This window comes from Neomonachus schauinslandi, chromosome 6 (assembly GCF_002201575.2).
Source record: "Neomonachus schauinslandi chromosome 6, ASM220157v2, whole genome shotgun sequence".
Classification (NCBI taxonomy): Eukaryota; Metazoa; Chordata; class Mammalia; order Carnivora; family Phocidae; genus Neomonachus; species Neomonachus schauinslandi.
This window is the reverse complement of record NC_058408.1, coordinates 63,105,945-63,132,303: the sequence shown is the minus strand read 5'-3', so window position 1 is coordinate 63,132,303 and position 26,359 is coordinate 63,105,945. Positions and strand designations below refer to the sequence as shown.

Below are 26,359 nucleotides of genomic sequence, written 5' to 3'. Positions count from 1 at the left end.
AAGAAGCTGACTGTTGGTTTCCTCTCAGGTCATGATCTCACAGTGGTGAGATCAAGTCCTGTGTCAGGCTCTGAGCCAAGCTGAGCATGGAGCCTGCTTAGGATTCTCTCTCTCTCCTCTCTTTCCCCTCCTCCCTCTCTCTGTCCCTCCCCCCTCTCCCTGCCCCTCCCCCTGCTCATGGGCATGTGCTCTCTCTCTCTCTCAAAAAAAATAACTAAATAAAAATTAAAAAAAGAAGCCAGATACAGAAGAGTACATACATTATAATTACATTTATATAAAATTCAAGAATGGGAAAACTAAGCTATGCTGCCTCTAGGGGTAAGAGATTATAAAAGCAAACTTTCTGAGAAGGTTGAAATATTCTATATATTGTTTTATATGATGATTGTATAGGTATATGTAGTTGTCTATCCCAATCACAAATCATAGTACTATAACCTCACAAATCATAGTAATTTAGCAATTTTTTAGCAAATGTGGAATATCTCAAAAGCAACCACATGGGGAAGAAAAGATAATCTACAAAGGAAATGTAACCATCCTGATGATTAATAATATGAGATGAACAAAGTAGAAAAATGTCTTCATAATCTGAGAGAAAATAACTGTGAAACTAGAATTATTTACCCACCAAAACTCTCTTTCAGGAATAAAATTTAATAAAAACATTTTATGACAAACAAAAGCTGAGTATTTACCATTGACAGATTACCTCACTAGTTGAAATTCTAAATGGAGTATTTCAGGCAGAAGTAAACTCAGAAAGCACTGAGACATAAGAGAAATTCTTGTATAAAGGTAAAATACAGTAATAATAATGTCAAATTTGAGAGTATAAAAATAAACTAGAACTAAAATACTGCATACAATGGCATACAAGTTGAAAGAGATATAATACCAAATTAAAGTATTCTAAAGATTCTTGCATTGTTTGAGAGAAGAATAAATTAAATTTAGAGTCAATACATGTTAAAATTACTGGAGTATCATGTAAGATAGACATACAATTCATAATTTCTAAATAAGTATGAAGGAAAGTTGAATCAGGAAAAAAAGAAAGGCAAGAAAAAAGGAGAAAGGAACTGACTGGAATGAAAATATTGACGAAGGCATGGTCAGGATTAAAACATTCTAAAGATGTAAAGGGTTTTAAGCAGGTAAATGGAAAACACATTTATTTCTACCACAGTTATAAATTTAAATACTTAAGTAATCACAGTAAAGATAAATGCACTAAACCAATTAAAAGATCGTCATACTAGAAAACACAGCAAATCCAGTTTCATAGCATTCATAAATGAAACACTTAAAATGTAAGTTTATAGAGAACTTGAAAATCAATGAATAAAGAGCCATGAATAAGACAAAGCAGAACATAAGGCAAAAAAATAAAAAAGGATTACAAGTGAGAAGCAACATCACTACAAATAAAGTTTCAATTCTTTAAAAAGGCTCAATAATTCTGAAGTTACATACACCTAAAAGATAACCTCAAAATATAAAACAAAAACGTAGGTACCTACAAGGAACAATAACACATCTACCATCCTACTGGGACATCTGAGCAGAGCCCTCTCATTAATTGATAGATCAAGCTGACAATGAGTCAAATAAATACACAGAAGATCTGAACAGTTCACATAACAAACCTGAATACAATTGTGAATACAATACTTGACCCAACAAGGAAAATATATTTTCTTTAGGTTAACATGGGACATTTATAAAAACAGATTACATGCTAGGCCAAAAATTAGACTCTGGCACTTCCCTGATCAAAATACAATTAGGTTATAATTAAAAAACAATAATTAGAAACACTCATGTGCTTGTAAATTGAAAAATGCATTTCTTTTTTTTTAAATTTTTTATTGTTATGTTAATCCCCACACATTACACATTAGTTTTAGATGTAGTGTTCCATGATTCATTGTTTGTGCATAACACCCAGTGCTCCATGCAGAACATGCCCTCTTTAATACCCATCACCAGGATAACTCATCCTCCCACCCCCCTCCCCTCTAGAACCCTCAGTTTGTTTTTCAGAGTCCATCGTCTCTCATGGTTCGTCTACCCCTCCGATTTCCCCCCTTCATTCTTCCCCTCCTGCTATCTTGTTCTTTTTTTTTCTTAACATATATTGCATTATTTGTTTCAGAGGTACAGATCTGAGATTCAACAGTCTTGCACAATTCACAGAGCTTACCAGAGCACATACCCTCCCCAGTGTCTATCACCCAGTCACCCCATCCCTCCCACCCCACCCCCCACTCCAGCAACCCTCAGTTTGTTTCCTGAGATTAAGAATTCCTCATATCAGTGAGGTCATATGATACATGTCTTTCTCTGTTTGACTTATTTCGCTCAGCATAATACCCTCCAGTTCCATCCACGTCATTGCAAATGGCAAGATCTCATTCTTTTTGATGGCTGCATAATATTCCATTGTATATATATACCACTCTTCTTTATCCATTCATCTGTCGATGGACATCTTGGCTCTTTCCATAGTTTGGCTATTGTGGACATTGCTGCTATAAACATCGGGGTGCACGTACCCTTTCAGATCCCTACTTTTGTATCCTTGGGGTAAATACCCAGTAGTGCAATTGCTGGATCATATGGTAGCTCTATTTTCAACTTTTTGAGGAACCTCCATACTGTGTTCCAGAGTGGCTGCACCAGCTTGCATTCCCACCAACAGTGTAGGAGGGTTCCCCTTTCTCCGCATCCCCGCCAACGTCTATCATTTCCTGACCTGTTAATTTTAGCCATTCTGACTGGTGTGAGGTGGTATCTCATTGAGGTTTTGATTTGGATTTCCCTGATGCTGAGCGATGTTGAGCACTTTTTCATGTGTCTGTTGGCCATTTGGATGTCTTCTTTGGAAAAATGTCTGTTCATGTCTTCTGCCCATTTCTTGATTGGATTCTTTGTTCTTTGGGTGTTGAATTTGATAAGTTCTTTATAGATTTTGGATACTAGCCCTTTATCTGATATGTCATTTGCAAATATCTTCTCCCATTCTGCATTTCTAAACAAGTCATTGGTCAAACAAATTGTAGCAGGGATTAGAAAATTATTTCTGAGCAATAATGAAAAATCACAATTAGGAGGTATTTGCAATACTTGAAGCAGTTACAAAGATGCTTAGAAGAAAATTGATTGCCTTAAACATACACATTCGGAAAAAAGCCTCAAGCCTAATGGACTAAATAGCCAATTTAAGTTTTAGAAAAACAAACTCAAAGAAGGAAATAATGGAAGTATGAGCCGGGACAGAAAAGCTCAACAAAGCCAAAAGATGGTTCTTTTGACCAGTCTAAAAGACTAATAAAATAGAAATACCACAAGGACATGGAAACAAAGGAAGGCACAAATAAAATTATTAGAAATGTTAAAACAGAAGCATAACTACAACTACCTCAAAAGGCCAAAATATATAGGAGGATAGTACAGACAACTTTTTGATATTAAAGTTGATGATAAATTGCTAACTGAAGACATGGATCAATTTCTAGAAAAATACTACTTACAAAAATGGATTTTACAATAATTAGAATTCCAAAATAGCATTATGACCATTAGAAAGTTGAATTAACACTTAGGAAATCCTTCTACACACACACACACACACATACACACACAATCTAGATTCAAGTAAACTTCTGTGCAAATTTCCATCGGATACTCAAAGAACATATATATTTCAATCTTACACAAAATCTCTCAGAATGGAAAAGAATGACTACTCCTAACTTACGTGGTGAGTCTAGCACAGTCTTGATAGCAAATGTGGAAAATGATAGTACAATGAGAGTAAAACCACAGGCTAACTTCACTTAAGAGTATTCACACCAAAAAAAACCTGAACAGAATATTACCAAACAAAATCCATCAATGTATATGAAAGAATTCATCAAGACCAAGTTGGCTTATTCTAGAAACACAAGGTAAGTTTAATGTATGAATATTAATAACTATTTTTCATCATTAACATAGTAAAACAGGAAAATCATATGAGCTTTTAAATGCAAACAGAAAAAAACTCTGAATAAATTTCAGCACTGATTCCTAAGAAAAATTCACCACCAACTTGGAATAAAAGGGAAGTTCCTTACCTGGGTAAAGGTTAATTCATGATCTACAACAAATATTCTGCAAAATAGTGAAACAATGAGAGCCTCCCTTTTAAGATCAGGAATACGATAAGGAGGCCTGTTTTCACCCTTTTAGCTGTGCAGTAAGAATACTGAATATTTTAGCCATGCAGCAAGAATGGATGAAAGAAAAGGTATAGTTATTGGAAAAGGATAAACAAAACTACCATTATTTGCAGGTGATATGATTTATAAAAATTCCAAGAGAATATATAAATAATTATTAGAATTAATATAAGAATTTAGCAAGGTTGCTGAATACAAAAATCAATATTCAAAAGTAAATTGTGTTTTATACAACAGGAAGGTCTGGTTAGAAAATGCAACTTTAAAAAATTGAGTATATAGCAACAAAATTATAAAGCATCTCGAAATAAGTCTAATAAAAATGTCCAGGCACTTACATGAAAAATTATAAAATTTTATTGGCAGACATGTAAAAAGACCTAAATAAATGGAAGGTTATATATTATTGAGTTGAAAGACTCTCCAATTGATTTAAATATTTAGACAATTATAAAAATCCCTACTAGAGTTTTTGTGGAATTTGACAAACCAATTCTAAAAATTCATAGGGAGTTAAAATGGGCCCAATACATAGCTAAGAGACTCCTGAAGAAGGTGAAGAGTTGGGGTCAGAGTCCAGGTGCACTGCCCCTTATCAAGATTTGCAAAATTAAATCATAGTAATAAAGATAATGTAGTATTGATTTAAGTAGACAAATAGATCAGCTGAACAGAATAGCCTAATGGGAAGAAACCTGCATACATGGAAAACTTATCTACGTAGGCATTATTGGTAAATACATTATTCAATAATTAGGTCTGATAAAATTAATTATTCATGTCAAAAACATAAAACTGGATCTCTATCTCAAAGCATATGCAAAAACTAATTCCAGATGGATTAAGAACTTTCAGAAAACAACATAGGAGGCTATTTTTATGAACTCGGAGGAAAAGATTTCTTAAATTGATTTAAAAACTCACAAACCCATTAAGGTAAGAGTTGATAAATTCATCTACAATAGGAAGGGTGTAAGTTATCAACTGAGATCATAAGAAGTGAAAAGCTATATAAACTGGGATAGAACTCCTTCAATACACATGTTGAAATGTATAGATAATGTCCTAGTAATTAAAATGTAATGAAATCTTATAAATTATTATGAACATAAAAATAACTCAAAAATGGGTAAAAATGTTCATTTTACAGAGAGGAAAGAAAAATTCCTCATGAATAACTGAAAATATGCTCAGTAGTAATCAGGGAAATGCAAATTAAAAGCACAATGACATAATTTCACATCTACTAGATTGGCAAATTAAAAAGTCAGATTATATTAAGTGTTGGTGAGGATGCAGCACAATGGGAACTTCTATCCACAGCTGGTGGAGGTGTAGATTTGAACTATCTTTTCAAAAAGCAATTAGGCATTAACTAGTAAAGTTGAGCAAATGTATATCCTACTTCTAGTCAATTCTACTTGGAGTGGTACATCCCACTAGGAGTGGTACGTCCTAAGCAGTAATGTACATACAATGTCTATAGGTTCTTGTTAAAATGCACATAATGATTTAGGAGCTTGGGAATGAGGCCCCAGATTCTGCATTTCTAAGTAGCATATTTTAGGGTACCTATAATGTTCTATTTCTTGACTTGTGTGATGAATACCTGGATATTAGTTTCATTTTATTCTTTAAATGGTATTTTTACAGGTGACAGATTGTGAACATTTTTACCACCTATGTAACAGAAAAACACTTAGCTCCCACTGAGCTCTCTCTTTTGGGCTAAACTGCCCCCCTGGATAGTGCTTCTTCTGATTTTGCTTTCATTATCCATAACCAGATCACGGTAATCTGGAGGCCCATCTCTTTCACCAGGTCTTGGGGCTCAGTATGTGTGAGATTGGAAATGTGGGAAACTGTCTATAAATGCTTTTTTGGCAGATTCTCTTCTCTGATGGTCCCCCATGGTGTCTACTTGGGGGAAGCAGAAAATAGCCCATTTGGCCGGAGAGGCAGGTTCTATTCTCCCGTTCAGCCGTATCAGGAATTTTTATCCCCACATTTTCCCTTGTCGATTTCCCAGTTGGTTCAAAATCCACAGGAGAAACCTGGTAATTGGCATTTCTGAAACCCACAACAAGGACAGAAATCTGCCAGTTTCAGGAGTAGCAGAGACTCAGTCCTTGCTTCTTGGTAAGACTCCGGGAAGGTGGTAATAATTTGGAGAGGAATGGCTAAATATGTACCCCTGGAAGGGCCTGCTAAAATCTAGTTATCAGGACTTCGATCCAAAAAGTGCACAGAAACTGCCAAGCCACCTGACTTTAAGGGACCACCATCAGCAACAACCATGCTTTTTATTGAAGACAGAGTATTCTGATTGGTTCTGCCTGAGTCATGTGTTAACCCTCAACTAATTACTGTGGCCCATGAAATGTGAGGTTGTGGAGTTAGTACCATATCAATCACATGAAATTAATTTCATCACAGAATAGGGGAGGGATGATTCTCCCAAAGGAAGGAAAGTTAAGTAGACAAAAAGAAATATGTGTATCACAGTCATCTGGAGAGCAAGGGCCAAGTTGTTTGTACCTTATACAGAGCTTAGGATATCGCCTTGACTCTGACAATAAAAAATATTTGGATTCATTGATGCTTTTAACTTGTCAAATAATTTTATAATGCAGTTAATTATCTTCCCTTGTGCCAGTTTTCTCTTTTTAGTTATGTTCAGTCACTCTCATGTTAAAATGGCTTTGAGAAACCATCCAAAACAAAGAGTGTTCTTTTGGAACAGGATGTATATAATGGAAATCAAAGAGCCCAGTAGTCTGAAAAACCAGAGTCAAATCCCAGTGCTATGTTTTAGTAGCTGTGTATTTTTATCCAAATTATTTAACCTATCCAAGCTCACATTTCCTCGTTTATAAAATAGAGATAATAATACTTACATTTGTGAGTTTGTTATGAAAATTGAGAGAGATAATTTACATAAAGTCTGAACATTAGAACTATATGTTCAAATAGTGGTTGCTACTGTTATTTTTAATGTTTGTTCCCCAATATTAGTTTGGCATCTTATTTGAGTATATCTTGATTGGTGAATGAAAAGCTTATATGAAAATAATAATGCAGATAATCCATTTGTGGCTAATTCAAAGTTAAAGTATTTAAATATTTAAATAAAAAATATTTATTTATTTGAGAGAGAGAGAGCATGAGCAGGGGATAAGGGCAGAGGAGAAGTAGACTCCCTATTGAGCAGGGAGCCCCACGTGGGCCTCGATCCCAGGACCCTGGGATCATGACCTGAGCTGAAGGCAGATGCTCAACTGACTGAGCAATCCAGGTACCCAAAGCTAAATACTCTTAAAAAGCATTAATTGGGGTGCCTGGGTGGCTCAGTCATTAAATGTCTGCCTTCGGACTTTAAAAAAAAAAAGCATTAATTATCTTTGTATTCAGTATTACATTACTTACATGACTTTATAATACCACAGGAAACAAATATGGGAACTGTCCACAGACAAATTGCGTTCTTCCTCTGAATCCTGAAAGCAAATGGAAAATAAACTATGGTATATAAAGGTAACTTTAAAATAAATACAGGCATAAAAGTCACAGAGGAACTAAATTAATTATCTAAGATCAGAGGTAGTATAATGAACAAATTTCAGAATAGAGCTAATGAATACTGTTAGCTACTCTTTGTAATTAAGAATTTAATTTGTAAAAAAAAAAAAGAATTTAATTTGTCATGAGTGACAAATTTAGATAGCTTTTTATTTCTGTTATATTTGTCTTTTTTTAAGCAGGATTTTTTTTAAAGATCTTATGTATTTATTTGACAGAGAGAGACCCAGCGGGAGAGGAAACACAAGCAGGGGGAGTGGAAGAGGGGGAAGCAGGCTTCCCGCTGAGCAGGGAGCTGGATGCCTGGTTCGATCCCAGAACCCTGGGATCATGACTTGAGCCAAAAGCAGACGCCTAACAACTGAGCCACCCAGGCGCCCCTTTGTTATATTTGTCTTTGTGAAATCATGAAACATGTACATATGGGTCTTTGCACCCCGTTCCTGCTAATATTTGGTCTTTGACCCTGGTGCCTGATGCAGAGCTCCTACAACTCTTATAATCTGCTGAATGACAGGAGGGTCTGACATAGAGCCCCTTTTGTTCTAATGAGGCGACTCTGGGTGGGCTCCTGGATGGGATGGTCCCTAGAAAGGCCAAGCCATCATTAGAAGCTTGGAACTTTTAGGTCAACCTCCCACCCTCTGGAGAGGGGAGAGGGAGTAGAAAATGAGTTGATTAATCATGCCTATGTGATGAAGCCCCCATAAAAATCAGAGTGCTTTCAGGTTGGTAAACACGTCCACATGCTGGCAGGGTGACACAGTCCAACTCCACAGAGACAGAAACTCTTGTGCTCAGGGCCCTTCCAGACCTTGCCCTAGGTACCTCTTTTCTGGCTGCTCATCTGTATCCTTTATCATATCTTTTATTATTATAACTGGCAAATGTTCTCTGAGCTGTTCTGGCACATTATTGAACCTGAGGAGAAGGTTGTGGGAACCTGGATTTATAGCCAGTTAGTCAGGTGACAAACTGGAACTTGGAATTGTCATGTGAAGTGGGGCAGTCTTGTGGGACAGAGCCCTTTACTTGTGGGATGTGAAGTTACTCCGTGTAGAAAATGCCAGAACTCTGAATTGTAGGACACTCCACTGGTGTCAGAAATAGTCTGGATGGAAACCAAGCCCCCACACCACATCTGGTAATAGAAGTGTTCTCTTTGAGTGTATAAAGGTAAATAGTGAGTTTTCCTAGACAGTCTTGCTTACTGAAACACAATTCAATTAATTTTCTTCTGTAATGGTTCTGAATCAGAGATGATTTTCCTCACCAGGGGACATTGGAGACATTTTTGGTTGTTGTATCTGAGTGCTTTTGAGTGTATTTCAAAAGTTACATGTACATCCTTAAAAGTTGTAAGATCGGATGGCACCATACATAAATGACAAAGATATTCTTATATATGCATGTATTTGTGTGTACATATTTTCTATATAACATTGCACATTTGGGCTTCCAACATACAACAAAAGGAAAAGGAGTAAGCTTTTACTTGCTTAGGAATTTTGTCCATGAACCTGGTAAATATTCATAAACTCAAAAGCGAAATTCAAATATTTTTCAATCTACAAGTTTTGAAAAAATGAATTAATTAATATTCATCTGGCCTCTCCCACATCACTCTACTTATTTTCTGAAAATAAAGATTATTAATTAAAAAGAAGGCTCAATCCCCAAAATAAAGACAAGATTTGTCACAGGGAGTCTCTCTGGCAGTAGCTTTAGACACACTTGTATAGGAATATCAGCTATGAGGTGTGTGGCTAGTACGTGTTACTAATTAGTAGACAGCCAATGTTTTTAATGCTTAACTTTTTCTTTTTCTTTTTTGTAAATGAGAGGATTCAACATCCCTCTCATGTATTTGCATTCGCATATGCTTTCTGGAATTGAAGAAAATATAGTAAAAACAAACTTACTAGAAATGGCTTTTAATCCAAGGAATTGTCATAAAAGTATATGACATGAGACCCACTCAGTGGGGAGTACTACTATCATTAAGGTGGTAAATGGGGCTTTAACATACTTGATGGAAAGGCTAACGTAAAAATCACATATCATTTCATAACTTATTTTTTTAAAGATTTATTTATTTATTTGACAGAGAGAAAGCACACAGAGGGAGAGGGTGAGGGAGAAGCAGACTCCGTGCTGAGCAGGGAGCCCAACTTGGAGCTCCATCCCAGGATGGACCCTGGGATCATGACCTGAGCTGAAGGCAGACGCCTAACCAACTGAACCACCAAGGTGCCCCTCATTTCGTAACTTATAATCTGCTATGAGATATCTCTGAAAATTGCCATACTGACAATGTTTATATTTATTATTTTTATTTATTTATATTTAACATTTATTTATACTTATTCATAAATTATTCATGCTTAACACACTATTTAAAACAGGTTGAAAGTTCAAAATAAGGAATATAAAATGTAATGGAGATAATTACGCAAGATTTAATAACTTATTAAAATCAACTTACTGGGCCTGTGACAATTGGTCTTATAGTCTGAACACCAGGAGAAGAACAACGCAGTTCTGTCTTGGGTGAGCTAGTATTTAAAAAGAACAGGAAGATAAATAAGCATAGATACATGCAAGATTAGTAAAAATTCCCCTACTACTTTTTAAGCCTAAACATATCAATTGTATGTTAATAAGAAAAATAAAAAATATAGCAATATTTTACTTCTATTTTCAAAGAGATTTTGTCTTTCTTTTCACATCTATGTGATGGGAAGAAATTTACATTCAAATACAGCCCTGAATCTGAATGTCTACACTATATGAATATGTTTTTATGTGTAAATGCACACATTATATTGACAGTCACAGCAAAAATCTTACCTTTTATTTTTCACAGAACAAGTTGCTGGCACACTCCACTCAGAAAATAGTGTTCCTTCATACTCTAACTTAATCTAAAAAAGAAGGTAAAATAGTTCAAACAGAAAAATCTGCTTCAAAATTTTTATCTCAGTGCTCTAATGTAGGGCTCAAGTTCCTGGGTCCTTACTATTAAAAAAAAAAGAATAACTAAAATTTGATTCTTTAAAATTGTACAAAGAAATGTGAAAAAGGAAAAATAACTTTTCCAAGACACTTCAGATGTCTCCCCCCCCAAAAAACCATGATTCTTATTTTATTTTACATCAAAAATAATCAAGTGTCTAGCAGTTGACTGGCACTCCAGTAGATTCTAAGGATAAAGAAAAATGAGTGAGACAAGGTCCTTCACTTAAAAACAAGTCATGGTAAATTCTGAGATCCTACTCTGCATATCACGGACTCTACCACTATAACTTCCATCAGTCACATTTTCCCTATTTCCTTATTCCTTATTTTTTTTTCTGCTTCCACATTCTTTCATTTATAAGTTATTTCCTCTTTTGAGGGATACTGATTCACTTTCTAACATCATCAGTCTTAGTCTCAACATTGGTTCTCTTTTTTTAAGGAGTGTCCAGGCCCAGTTTGGAGCCCAACACAAAGCTTGAACTCACAACCCTGAGATCAAGACCTGAGCTGAGATCAAGAGTCAGACATTTAACTGACTGAGCCACCCAGGTATCCCTGGTCCTCTTCTTAAGCCAGGGTTGGAACCCAATTTCACCGTTATAGTAACAACTATGTACACAGACATATGTACAAATTTCATGTAGATATACATCTGTAAATACTGCTTCAGTGTTTTTAGTTGTAAAATAAGGATTATAATACCAGCTATCTCATAAATTTGAAATTATAGGATTAATGACAGTGTATAAGAAAAAAGAGAAAATCACCAGAAGATATAACATAACCCTGAAATATATAAAGCAAAAAAATTTTGAGTATAGTTGACACACAATGTTACAATAGTTTTAGATGTACAACATAGTGATTGCACAAGTTTTTATATTATGCCATGTTCACAAGTATAGCTACCATCTATGCTGATACATTGCTATTACACTCTCACTGACTATATTCCTTATACTGTGTCTTTTATTGTCCTGACTTAATTCATTTCATAACTGGAAGCCTATATCTCCCACTCCCATTCACCCATTTTACCCAAACCATCACCCTTTCCTCTGGCAACCATCAGTTTGTTCTCTGTATTTACAGGTCTGATTCTGCTTTTTGTTTATTCATTTGTTGTTGCTGTTGTTTTTTAAGATTCCACTTATGAGTGAAATCATATGATATTTGTCTTTCTCAGTCTGACTTATTTCACTTAACATACCCTCTCAATCCACCCATGTTGTTTCAAATGGCATGATCTCATCCTTTGGTATGGCTGTGTAATATTCTGGTATGTGTGTTTATTTCTTAACCATTCATCTTTTGATAAGCAATCTTCCTTATCCATTGATCTATTGATAGATACTTAGGTTGCTTCTGTATCTTAGCTATTGTCAATAATGCTGCAATAAACATAGGGGTGCATACATTTTCTTTGGGTAAATACCCAGTAGTGGAATTATTGGATCATATGGTATTTCTATTTTTAACTTTTTAAGATTCATTTATTTGAGAGAGAGAAAAGAAGAGATGGCTTGAGCAGGGGGAGGGGCAGAGGGAGAGAATCTCAAGCAGACTCCATGCTGAGTGTGGAGCTCTATGCGGGGCTAGATCCCACGAGCCTGAGATCATGACCTGAGCAGAAACCAAGAGCTGAGCATTTAACTGACTGAGCCACCCAGGTGCCCCTCATTTTTAATTTTTAAAGTAACCTCCATACTGTTTTCCACAGTGGCTGCAGTTTGCATTCCCACCAACAGTGCACAAAAGTTCCTTTTTCTCCACATCCTCATGAATGCTTGTTATTTATTGTGGTTTTGATTTTAGCCCTTCTGACAGGTGTGTGGTGATATTCTCACTGTGGTTTCAATTTGCATTTCCCTGATGATTAGTAATGTTGAATATCTTTTTATGTCTCTGTTGGCAATCTGTATGTCTTCTTTGGAAAAATGTCTATTCAGGTCTTCTGCCTATTTTAACTGGATTATTTGGGGGTTTTTCAGTGTTGAGTTGTATAAGTTCTTTATGTATTTTGGGTATTAACCCTTTATCAGATATGTCACTTGCAAATATCTTCTCCGATTCAGTAGGTTGTCTTTTTGTTCTGTTGATGGTTTTCTTTGCTGTGCAGAAGCTTTTTATTCTGAAGTTGTTCCAAAAGTTTGTTTTTGCTTTTGTTTTCCTTGCCTCAGGAGACATATCTAGAAAAATGTTGTGGTGGTCTATGTCAGAGAAATTACTGCCTGTGTGCTTTTCTAGGATTTTTATGGTTTCAGGTCTCTGATGTTTAGGTTTTTAATCCATTTTGATTTTATTTTTGTGTATGGTGTAAGAAAGTGGTCCAGTTTCATTCTTTTACATGTTGCTGTCCAGTTTTCCCAATACCATTTATTGAAGAGACTGCCTTTTTTGCATTGGATAGTCTAGCACCCTTTGTCATAGATTAATTGACCATATATTCATTGGTTTATTTCTGGGCTTTCTATTCTGTTCCATTGATTTATGTGTCTATTTTTGTGCCAGTACCATACTGTTTTGATTACTACAGCTCTGTAGTTTACCTTGAAATTGGAGATTGTGATACCCCCAGCTTTGTTCTTTCTCAACATTGCTTTGGCTATTTGGGGTCTTCTGTGGTTCCATACAAATTTTAGTATTATTTATTCCAATTTTGTGAAAAATGCCATTTGTATTTTGATAGGGATTGCATTGAACCTATAGACTATATGAAGCAAAATTTGATAAAAGTACCAGGAAAAATTTAAAAGCCACAAATATAGTGGTAGATTTTTCACACATTTTTCTCAAACTACAGATAAACCTATAAAATTAGCCAATATAAAATAAAATATATTCTTTTCAATCTCACATAGAACTTTTTACCAAAATTGATCATATTTACAAACGAAGTCTTAGCCAATCTCAAAGAATTATCATCACATATACTATGCCTTTGATATTAATGAAATAAAAGTAGAATTTCTCATAAAGTTAGCCAGAAAAAAGTATTAAGGTATTTGTAATTCTTAAAGGAAAAAAAACCCCCAAACTTTACTTCTGAATGATTCGTGAAGTAAAGGAGAAATCACAATGGAAGTTACAAAATATTTATAAAGAATAAAAGCATTCAATGTTCTTAAAACTTGTAGCATATAGTATAAATAATTCCTAAAATGAAATATATACCCTTAAATATACATAGAAGAAATAAGGTAGATTGAAAGTGAATAAACTTGGTTTTCAGTATAAGACGCTAATAAAATAACAACAGAGAAAACCCAAAAAAGTAAAAGGAAGGATACAAAAAGAGGCATTTACAGAAGAAAAGAAATTAGGAAGGGTTAGTGGTGATGCAGTTTTTCAATCTACTCCAATTTCCTTGTAGGCACAGAGAAGACAATTAGGGTAGTACCAATGAAACAAACAAAACAACACTGGACAATCTCAACAATAAAACTTAGTGACAAAGTATTCCTCAAAATCCCAAAATATAAGTGGGTTGGAACAAGCCAGCTAAAACAACCAGACTCACATGATATCAGCATAAGGCAGCAAAAGAAAGCAAATATGGTAGACCTTAGAAGAGAAGAACATTTAAATCAGTGATAGGTATTCATTGGAAACCGTGGCAGGACATTGGGAAGACAGCAACTCTAACCAGAGAGGTTGTTGTACTTTTCAATTTCTAAGTTTAAGTCCAAGAGGTCCATGATAATATTTGAAAGGGCAGGAGAAGCTGGGATCTATGAACACCAAAACCAAGGACCTAAAGATAACTTCTAGGGCAAGGATCTGTAATGAAGGGAAAAGAATCCCAACTGAGCTGGAAAGGGACAATAAAGACAAAGGAAACAAAAACTACAGATGAAAGAGAGAAGGAAACAGAATCTGGAGATCTCAAAAAGTATTAACCTTATCTTTGGACATTTTACAAAACAACAGAAGAGGTAAGTCTAAAGCCATGAAGTTAGAAAAGTTATTTTGACCCACCCTGCCTTAAAGATCAGGAAAATCAATTTCATGTAAAAAAAAAAAAAAAGCAACAGAAAAAGGATCACAGTCTAATTTCACACAGTTGTTATAAGAAAAAGAAAATACAAAGCAGAATAACATCTCTGTAAGAACATACCCAATAAATAAATGAAAGCTACAACTTAATATGAGGTTTAGTCTTATGTATCAACTTGGCTAGATTACAGCACCCAGTTATTTAATATAACATAAGTCTTGCTGTGAGGATATTTTACGATGTGGTTTACGCCTACAATCAGTTGACTTTGGGGCCTCTTCCATCACTTGGAATCATTCAGAAAAAACTGAGGTTTCCTGGAAAAGAAATTCTGCTTCAAGCTGCAGCATTAACTCTGGCCTGAATTTCCAATCTGTTGGCCTGACTTAGAGATTTCAGAGTCACCTGTTCCCACAATCACATGAGCCAATTTCCTAAAATAAATCTTAGTATACATATGTATAAATTCTATTGGTTCTGTTTCTCTGTGAGAACACTGGCTGATACACCTACTATTTCAAAATGAGGTAAAATAAATAAGAGAATGATAAAAGTTATGAAGAACAATATAAATCAGAATTTGAAACTCATAAGTAAGCTAGAACTTGGGAAAAATGTAGAAACAAAAGTCATTTCAGAAATAAACCAAATTAGAAAAACCACAATTGTGAATAAAAAATAGATAAGGCCTTGAGATAAATAGGTTTTTAAGAATAAAAGAAATAGAAAGCAATTCAAGAGTAAGTGACAAATATAAAAGATAGGAAAAGAAAATTCAATATATGTATAGTTGGAGATACTGAAGAAGAAAATCAAAGTGTTTGGAACAGAACAATAACATCAACATTAACTAATTCAACACTAATATGTGAACTAAAATAATTTGAAACAGCATATTGAAAAGGCACAGCTCAGAACTAGGAAAAACAATTAAGAATGATTTAAAAAAAGTAAAAGCAACCAGGAGCTATATTAATAAAAGCACTGGGCTTAAAGAGAAACACTTTGGGGATCTTGACTAAAACAACAAGAACAACAAAACACATGTTATTCATAAAGGAAAGAAAATCATATTTCCAACAGACTTTTTGGAAACAACACTTTCTGTCAGCGACAACAGAGTTAACAGATATAAAAGGAAATAAAACACAGAGCGCCTGGATGGCTCAGTTGGTTAAGTGTCCAATTCTTGATTTTGGCTCAGGTCATGATCTCAGGGTTGTGAGATTGAGCCTAGCACTGGGCTCTGTGCTCAGCAGGGAATCTGCTTAAGATTCTCTCCCTCTGCTCCACCACCCACTCATACTCTCTCTCTCTCAAATAAATAAATAAATCTTTTAAAAAAAGAAATAGAACAGAAGCCAATAATTTTTATATCCAGATACACCAACTTTTAGATATAAAACCTATAGGTAAGCTCTTATGACCACAAAATAATTCAGGAAATATTACTTCTATGAGCCCTTCCTGAGGAATCCACTAGAAGAGCTTCAGATCCCCAAAATGACTGCAGAGATATCAGCATAAATGTGATACTAAGTATTACATAAGAATTTTTGTGTGGAACCATGTCTGCATGGTGGGTATAAAAAATGGGATATAGTTGCTAATTACTGTAGTCTGACAGTGTATCAAAACATGAGTGGTGGGAGGATTATGATTAGCCCAGGTAAAGGTGGCCACATAAGTTTGCCTCTCTCCACACATTTCCAAAAAAAACACATAGATCAACAAATAAAACCCAGAAAGTTGTATGTCATAACATAGCTAGAAGACAAAGCACACTGCAAATTTCAAGAAACCTGTAAGTAAAAAAATCAACTTTTTTAAGCAGAACTCTCACTCAAGACCCTTCTTCTGAAAGTCTTCTGAAAAACTACAGGGAAAAAGCAGGAAATGAAAGGGTAAGACTGAATTAAAATCACCCGCAGAGAGAAAAAGCATTCCCTGGGTGCAAAAATATAATAGAAAAAGACTCCTAGAAGATCAGAGCACTGACTATGAGGACAAGAACTAAAGGCATATGAGACTTGAGATGGGACCTTCAGAAAGGTGTCACTTCTTCAGAGAAGATTCAGGAAAGGGAGACACCCTTTGGAGAGTGAATGGTGTAGGGAAGGAGAATCAAGAGGGGGAGATTTAGAATAGGAGAGGTCAAAAAACCAAACCAAACCAAGCAACCAAGGAAATATAACACTCCCAGTAAAAAGCTATCAATTAAAGAAATTGCACTTTGCTAGAACAAGAGAAGAAAGTTAGCTCTAACTAGGAATCTTTCTTTTTGGGGGGGAGGGGGAGAAACAGAGGGAGAGGGAGAGAGAATCTTAAGCAGTCTCCACACCCAGCATGGAGCCCCCAGTATGAGGCTCAGTCTCAGGACCTTGAGATCATGACCTGAGCCAAAATCAAGAGTTGGACTGAGCCACCCAAGCACCCCAGGTGGGGATCTTTGAAACCAACTCAAGCTGGCAAACTGTCCATAAAATTCAAAGATATAATCAGACTTAATCTATATAGAGTTGCTATAAGAGAATAGAAAATAAAAATCAAAATATTTCAGTTAATAAAAGTCCCTTCAAAAAAACCAAACACAGAGGAAAACTTTGCAAACTAATATCCTAAACTGAATTAAATAGCCTCAAACAAGCATTTGGTGATAAGAGAAAGAAAAATCTTGAATTATAAATTTGTAAACTAGGTGAATCACTATATTGTACACCTGAAACTAATATAACACTGTATATTAACTATACCAGAATTAAAACAAAATAAATTCATAAGCTAGGAACAGAAAATGAACCACAAATAGAAATAAGAGTTGACATATAATGTATTATTTGTTTCAGAGGTACAGGTCTGTGATTCAACAGTCTTACACAATTCACAGTGCTCACCATAGCCCATACTCTCCCCAATGTCTATAGTAGGAAGGGAAGAATGAAGGGGGAGGGGGGATCAGAGGGAGAGATGAACCATGAGAGACTATGGACTCTGAGAAACAAACTGAGGGTTCTAGAGGGGAGGGCAGTAGAGGGATGGGTTAGCCTGGTGATGGGTATTAAAGAGGGCACGTATTGAATGGAGCACTGGGTGTTATACACAAACAATGAATCATGGAACACTACATCAAAAACTAATGATGTAATGTATGGTGATTAACATAACATAAAAAAAAAAGAGTTGACCAAACAATCACATGAACTATGATGATAAAAGAAATAAAGACTAAATTAAGATACTAGTGGGAAATTATATGTGAATAAAAATTGAACAAAAGGAATTGAAGAAAGGCAGAAAAACAACCAAGAGACTATAAGTGGAATAAGTATCGTTCCAATTTTAGTATATGTGCTGCCGAAGTGAGCACTATAAGTGGAATAAGTAAAGAAGAAAAAAAGAGAGCGAGAGAAAGAAAGTGACTGAAATGGAAGGCAGACAAAATCCAACTCTTGTATAACTGGAGTCCCTGAAGTTGAAAAACAAAATAACAGAACTAATATTAAAATCTGTAACTAAGAAAGCTTTACAGAAAGAAAAATAGATCTCTCTCTCTCTCTCTCTGTATGTGTATATATATATATACACATACAGAGAGATCACTGGTACCTAAAGAGATCACTGGTACCTGGAAAAATAACCTTTAAAAGTCAAATCTGAAACTTACCTGAGAGAACGTTAGACTTTAAAGGTAAAGGAAAATCCTTAGGTGTCGCAACACAAACATCAAATAGGAAACAAGAACATTGGAATTCTCTAAAGCAACCTATATAGCAAGGTAACAAGGAAGGTAACCAGGAATGAAACAAGGTAACCAAGGAATGAAAGTATGAACCAAAGATTATACGTCCAATCAAGCTCTCCTTTAAATATTAAAGTCACAGAAAAAAACATTCTTTAAAAAGAATTCAAGAGGGCACCTGAGTGGTTCAGTCAGTTAAGCGTTGGGCTCTTGATTTCAGCTCAGGTCATGATCTCAGGGTCCTGGCATTGAGCCCCATGTTGAGCTCTGCACTCAGCAGGGAGTCTGCTTGAGGATTCTCTCCTTCTCTGCCCCCCATCCCCCTGCATACTCTCTCTAAAATAAATCAATCAATCTTAAAAAACAAAAAAGAACTCAGGAAATACTGTATCTAGGACCCCTTTCTGAGGAATTTACTAGAGCAAGGGCCAGCAAACTATGGCCTGTGTACCTAATCCAGTCATCACCTGTTTTTGTAAATAAAGTTTTATGAGAATACAGCCACATTCAGTTTCATTATTTAGTGTCCATGGCTGCTTTCAAGTTACAATGGCAGAGTTAATTATTGTAACAGAGATCATTTGATTTTCAAAGCTTAAATATACACTGTCTGGCCATTATAGAAACTTAGTCAACAACTGTACTGTACAAACTGGCAAAACTGGCAAAAGGATTGATGGTGAGCATTAATATATTTGATTGTAGATAAAAGATTAACATGTGAAGATAAAGGTTAAGGGCTAATACATGTTATATATACTCTGACAAAACAGAAATAATGCAACTAAAAAATGTGTTGGAGGTAGGAGAAGAATAAAGAAAAGGAGAATAAGTTCATTAAGTGTTGATTGGAAAGACTAAAGTGTGGGAGAAAACCTAGGTGACCTTCAGTTCAGCAATGACTTTTTTTTTTTAAAGATTTTATTTATTTATTTGAGAGAGAGAGAATGAGAGAGAGAAAGCACATGAGAGGGGGGAGGGTCAGAGGGAGAAGCAGACTCCCCGCCGAGCAGGGAGCCCGATGCGGGACTCGATCCCGGGACTCCAGGATCATGACCTGGGCCGAAGGCAGTGGCTTAACCAACTGAGCCACCCAGGCGCCCTAGTTCAGCAATGACTTTTGAGATACAACACCAAAGCCATGATCCATGGAAGAAAAATTTTATAAATTGGGTTTCATTAAAATTAAAAAAGTCACTGTTAAGAGAATGAAAAGGGAAACCATAATCTGGGAGAAAATATTTGCAAAACTACTTATATCTAATAAAATCTAGTATCCAAAATATTTAAAAAAACTCAAAACTCAACAAGAAGAAAACCAAACCAATTTAAAATGGACAAAGGATCCAAACAGGCACATCACCAAAGAAGATATAGAGATAACAAATCAGCACATAAAAAGTTGCTCAATCTCATATGTCTTTAGGGAACTGCAAATTAAAAGTGTGTGTGATATAACACCACACACTTACTAGAATGGTGAAAATCCAAAACACTGACAACACTAAATGATGTTGAGGATGTGGAGCATCAGGAACTCTCATTCCACAAAAAAAACCCTACATTTTTTAGGGTTTGCTACCCAAAGCCCCATAGCTCCCAGCCCCAGGCAATCACTAATCAACTTTCTTATACATTTGCCTGGTCAGGACATTTCATATTAATAGAATCATACATATTAGCTCTTTATAACTGGCTTCTCCTGCTTAGCATATTTTCAAGGTTCATCCATGTACCAGGCATCAGTCCTTCATTCCCTAATAATTATAATTGTCCATCATAGGGATATACCACATTTCATTTATCCATTCATCAGTTGTTGGACTTTTGGGTTGTTTCCACCTTTGGGCTATTATGAGTAATGCTTCATGAATGCTCATGTATGAGGTTTTGTGTGGACATAATGTTTTCATTTTTCTTGGAAATGTACCTAGAAGTGGAATTGGTGCATCTTATAGTAACTATATGTTTAATCAATTGAGAAGCTATCAAAGTGTTTTCCAAAGTTGCTATACCATCTGACATTTGACAGCAATGTATCAGGGTTCCAAATTCTCCACATCTTCACTATTACATGTTATTATCTATCTTTTTGATTCTAGGCATCTAAATGGGTGTGAAGTGGTACCTCATTGTGGTTTTGATTTGGACTTCTCTAATGAGGATGTGTTGATTGGCCATTTGGTATCTTCTTTGGAAAAATGTCTATTGAGATCCTTTGCCCATTTTTGAAAAAATGGGTTGTCTTTGTATTATTGAATTATAATAGTTCTTTATATATTCTAGATACATGACTCTTATCAGATAAATGATTTGCAAAAACTTTGCAATTCTGTGGATTGTCTTTTCACTTTCTTGCTGGTGTCCTTAGAAGCACTAAATTTCTAAAAATTTGACTATGCCAAATTTATCTTTTTTCTTTTGTTCCTTGTGCTTTTAATGTCACATCTAAGAAACCATTGCCTAATCCAAGGTTATGGAGATTTTCCCCTATGAGTTTTATAGCTTTAGCTCTTATATTTAGGTCTTGGATCTATTTTGAGCTAAATTTTGGATATGGTCTGAGGTTGAGGGTCCACCTTCATTCTTTTCCATGCAGATATACAGTTTTCTCAGCAGAATTTGTGGAAAAACGATTCTTTTCCCACTGAGTTTTCTTGGAGTCATTGTCAAAAACCATAAATATAAGGCTTTCTTTTTTGGACTCTTAATTCTATTCCACTGATCTATTTGCATATCCTTATGCCTGTCTCACACTGTCTCAATTGCTGTAGCTTTGCAGTTAAGTTTTAAAATCAGGAACTGTGAGTCTTCCAACATTGTTCTTTTTAAAAAAAATGTTTTGTCTATTCTTGTTTTTTGGACTTCCATATGAAATTACTAAGCTCACTTAGTAGTTTTTTTAGTGGATTCATTAGGGCTTTTTATATAGATCATGTCATCTGAAATAGAGGTAATTTATTTTTTCCTTTTCAATGTAGATGTCTTTATTTCATTTTCTTGTCTAATTGCCATGGCTGTTTTTTTTTTGTTTTGTTTTGTTTTGTTTTTTTAATTTAAGAGTCTTAGGGGCACCTGGCTGGCTCAGTCAGTAGAGCATGCTGGAGTTATGAATTTGAGCCCCACGTTGTGTGCCGAGGTTACTTAAGGAAATAAAAGTAATAAAATAAAATTTAAGAATCAGCATTTTTAACACACATACTAAAATATTTATGGATGAAATAACATGTCTGGAATAGCTCTGTTTGTTTATTCACATTTTTTAGATTCCATTTTGAATGGAGTCATATGGCATTTGTCTTTCTCAGTCTGACTTATTTCACTTAGCATAATACCCTCTAGGTCCATCATGTTGTCTCAAATGGCACAATCTCATCCTTTTTATAGTTGTGTAATACTCCATTGTGTGTATGTATACACAGACATGTATATGTGTGTGGTGTTTATCAATTCATCTATTGATGGACACTTAGGTTGTGATATGTCTTGGCTATTGTAAATAATGCTGCAATAAACACAGAGGTACATATATCTTTTTGAGTTAGTGTTTTCATTTTCTTTGAGTAAATACTCAGTAGTGGAATTATTGGATCAAATGGTATCTCTATTTTTAAGTTTTTGAAGAACCTTCATACTCTTCCACAGTGGCTGTATCAATTTGTATTCCCACCAACAGTACACGAGGGTTCCTTTTTCTCCACATCCTTATCAACACTTGTTTCTTGTCTTCTTGATTTTGGCCATTTTAACAGTTTGAGTTGGTATCTCATTGTGATTTTGATTTGTATTTCCCTGATGAGTAGTAATGGTGAGCATCTTTTCATGTTTCTGTTGGCCATCTGCATGTCTTCTTTGGAAAAATGTCTTTAGCTGCTCTCACCATTTTTAACCAGATTATTTGTTTTTTTTGGTATTGTATAAGTTCTTTATATATTTTGGATATTAACCCCATATCAGATATGTCATTTGCAAATATCTTCTCCCATTCCATCTTTTAGTTTTGTAGTTTCCTTTGCTGTGCAAAAGCTTTTTATTTTTATGTAATCCCAATAGTTTATTGTTGTTTTTGTTTCCCTTGCTTTTGGAGACATATCTAGAAACTATTGCTATGGTCAGTGTCACAGAATTACTGCTTATGTTCTCTTCTAGAATTTTTCTGGTTTCAGGTCTCATGTTTAGGTCATTAATCCACTTTGAGGTTTTGGGTATTTTTGTTTTTTTGTATGTTGTTAGAAAGTAGTCCAGTTTCATTCCTTTACATGTAGCTGTCCAGTTTTCCCAACACTATTTATTGAAATGACTGTCTTTCCCCCATTGTATATTCTAGCATCCTTTGTCATAGACTAATAGACCATATAAATGTGGGTTTATTCTGGGGTCTCTATTCTGTTCCGTTGATCTATGTGTTTATTTTTGTGCCAGTATCATTCTATTTTGATTACTACAGCTTTGTAGTATATCTTGAAATATGAAATTGTGATACCTCTAGCTTTGTTCTTTCTCAGGATTGCTTTGGCTATTTGGGGCCACATACAAATTTTAGTATTATTTGTTCTAGTTTTGTGAAAAATGCTGTTGGTATTTTGATAGGGATTGCATTGAATCTGCAGATTGCTTTGGGTAATATGGACATTTGGACAATATTAATTCTTCCAATCCATGAGCATTAAATATCTTTCCATTTGTGTTATTTTCAATGTCTTTCATCAGTGTTTTATAGTTTCAGAGTTTAGGTCTTTAACCTCTTTGGTTAAGTTTATTCCTAGGTATTTTACTATTTTTGATGTGATGTAAATGGTGTTGTTTTTCAAATTTCTCTTTCTGCAACTTCATTGTTAGTGGAAATAGTACAGATTTCTGTCTATTAATTTTGTATCCTGTAACTTTTTTGAATTGGTTTATTACTTCTAGTAGTTTTTTGGTGGCATCTTTAGAAATATGTAAAGTATCATGTGGTCTGCAAATAGTGACAGTTTAACTTCTTTACCAATATGCATGCATCTTATTTCTATTCCTTGTCTGATTGCTGTGGCTAAGAGTTCCAGTATGTTGAATAAAAGTGATGAGCATGGACATCCTTGTCTTGTTCTTGACCTTGGACCTGACCTTGGAGGGAAAGCTCTGTTTTTCACCATTGAGTATGATGGTAGCTGTGGGTTTTTCTTATATGGCCTTTATTATGTTGAGGTATGTTTCCTCTAATACCATTTTGTTGAGAATTTTTATTATGAGTGGATGTTGAATCTTGTCAAATGCTTTTTCTGCATCTAGTGAAATGATTGTATAATTTTTCCCTCATTTTATTGATGTAGTTTATGATTCTGATTGACTTTTGGATATTGAACCATCCTTGCATCCTAGAAATAAATCCCACCTGATCATTTAATGAATTGTTGTATGCAGTTTGCTAATATTTTGTTGAAGATTTTTGCCTCTATGTACATCATGCATACTGACCTGTAGGTTCTTTGTTGTGTCTGTCTGTTTTTGGTATTGGAGTAATGTTGGACTTGTAGAATGTATTTGGACGTTTTCCTTCTCCAATTTTTTGGAATAGTTCGAGGAGACTATGATTAATTCTTTAAATATCTGGTAGAATTTATTTCTGATTCCATCTGGTCCTGGACTTTTTTGGGGGGCAGTTTTTTTTTTTTTAATTACCAATACAATTTTGTTACTTGTAATTAGTCTGCTCAGATTTTTTATTTCTTCCTTGTTCAGCTCTGGAAGATTGTTTGAATTTATCCATTTCTTCCAGGTTGTCCAGTTTTTTGGAATATAATTTTTCATAGTATAATAATCCTTTTTATTTCTGTGGTGTCAGTTGTTATTTCTCCTCTCATTTCTGATTGATAATAGGCATTCTAAATGGTATGAGGTGAACTCATTGTGGTTTTGATTTGCATTTCCCTGATGGTTAGTGATGGTGAGCATCTTTTCATGTTCCTGTTGGTGATCTGTATACCTTCTTTGGGAAAATGTCCATTCAAATCCTCTGCCCATTTTTAAATAAAATTGTTTGCTTTTTCCTATTGAGTTGTAAGAATTATTTATATATTTTGGATGTTAACCCTTTATGAGATATACAATTTGCAGATATTTTCACCTATTCAGTGTATTACCTTTTCATTTTATTGATGGTTTCCTTTGCTGTGAAAAGGCTTTTTAGTTTGATGTAGTCCCATTTGTTTATTTTTGTCTTTGTTGCCTTTGCTTTTGGTTTCAGTTAAAAAAATATCATCTCCAAGAACAATGTCAAAAAGCTTGCTGCTTATGTTTTCTTCTCTGAGTTTTATGGTTTCAAGTCTTTAATCCATTTTGAGTTAATTTTTGTATATGGTATATGATAGTGATCCAGCATATGGCTGTCCAGTTTTCACAACATCTTTTATATAAAAGATTGTCCTTTTCCCATTGTATATTTTTGGCTCCTTTGTTGCAAATTAATTGACCATATATGCAGGGGTTCACTTCTGGGCTCTCTATTCTGTTCCATTGATCTCTGTATCTGTTTTTATGCCAATAACATATTTTGATTACTACAGGTTTGTGATATAATTTAAAATCAGAAACGTGATGCCTCCAGCTTTGTTCTTCTTTCTCAAGATTGCTTTGGCTATTTGGAGTCTTTTGTGGTTCTACACAAACTTTACCATTGTTTGTTCTATTTCTGTGAAAAATGACATCAGAATTTTCTAAGAGATTGCACTGAAAGTGTAGATTTCTTGGAGTTGTATGGTCATTTTAACAATATTAATTCTTCTAATCCATGGGTGTGGAATATATTTCCATTTATTTGCGTATTCTTCTATTTCTTCCACCAATGTCTTACAGTTTCAGCATAGAGGTCTTTTACTTCCTCGGTTAAATTTATTACTAGGTGTTTTTATTTCTTGATGCAACTGCAAATAGGATTGGTTTCTTAATTTCTCTTTCAAATTGTTATTAGTGTACAGAAACACAACAGATTTTTGAATGTTGGCTTTGTATCGTGCAGCTTAACTAAATGTATTTATTAGTTCTAACAGTTTTTTGATGGAGTCTTTAGGGTTTCTATATATAATATCATGTCATTTGCAAATAGAGATAGTTTTACTTCTTCCTTTCCTATTTGGATGCCTTTTATTTCTTTCTCTTGCCTAATTGTTTGGCTAGGACATCCAATGCTATATTGAATAAAAGTGGCATGAATGCATCCTTGTCTTGTTCCTAATCTTAAATGAATAGCTTTCAACTTTTTACCATTGAGTATGATGTCAGCTGTGGACTTGTTATATGTAGTTTTATTATGTTGAGGTATGTTCCCTCTGTACCACTTTGTTGAGAGTTTTTATCATACATAGATGCTGAATTTTATAAAATGCTTTTCTGCATCTATTGAGATGATCATATGATTTTTATCCTTCATTTTATTAATGTGGTTATTACACTGACTGATTTGTAGATGTTGAACCATCCTTGGAATATTTCCCACATGCTCATGGTATATGATCCTTTTAATTTATTGTTGAATTATGTCTGCTAGTATTTTCTTGAGAATTTTTGCATCTATATTCATTAGAAATATTGGCCTGTAGTTTTCTCTTCTTGTAATGTCCTTCTCTGGTTTTGGTAGCAGGGTCCTCTTTTATATTTTGGTAGAGTTGAGAATGATTGATACCAGTTCTTTTTTTTTTAAGATGTTATTTTTTTTTATTTGAGAGAGAGAATGAGTGCGGTGAAGGGCAGAGGGAGAAGCAGACTCCCCGCTGAGCAGGGAGCCCAATGTGGGGCTTGATTCTGGGACTCTGGGAT

General features: G+C 34.8%; 1 protein-coding gene across 1 annotated transcript in view; it reads right to left on the bottom strand.

The window, feature by feature from the left end:
- The window catches only part of CATSPERE (catsper channel auxiliary subunit epsilon), a 163,029-nt gene extending 151,153 nt beyond the window's left edge, over positions 1-11,876 (bottom strand). Inside the window, 4 exon segments of the mRNA XM_044916200.1 lie at positions 7,656-7,726; positions 10,294-10,363; positions 10,659-10,732; positions 11,868-11,876. Of these exon segments, the coding sequence (XP_044772135.1) occupies positions 7,656-7,726; positions 10,294-10,363; positions 10,659-10,732; positions 11,868-11,876 (224 nt within the window).
- Positions 11,877-26,359: the final 14,483 nt, after the last annotated feature.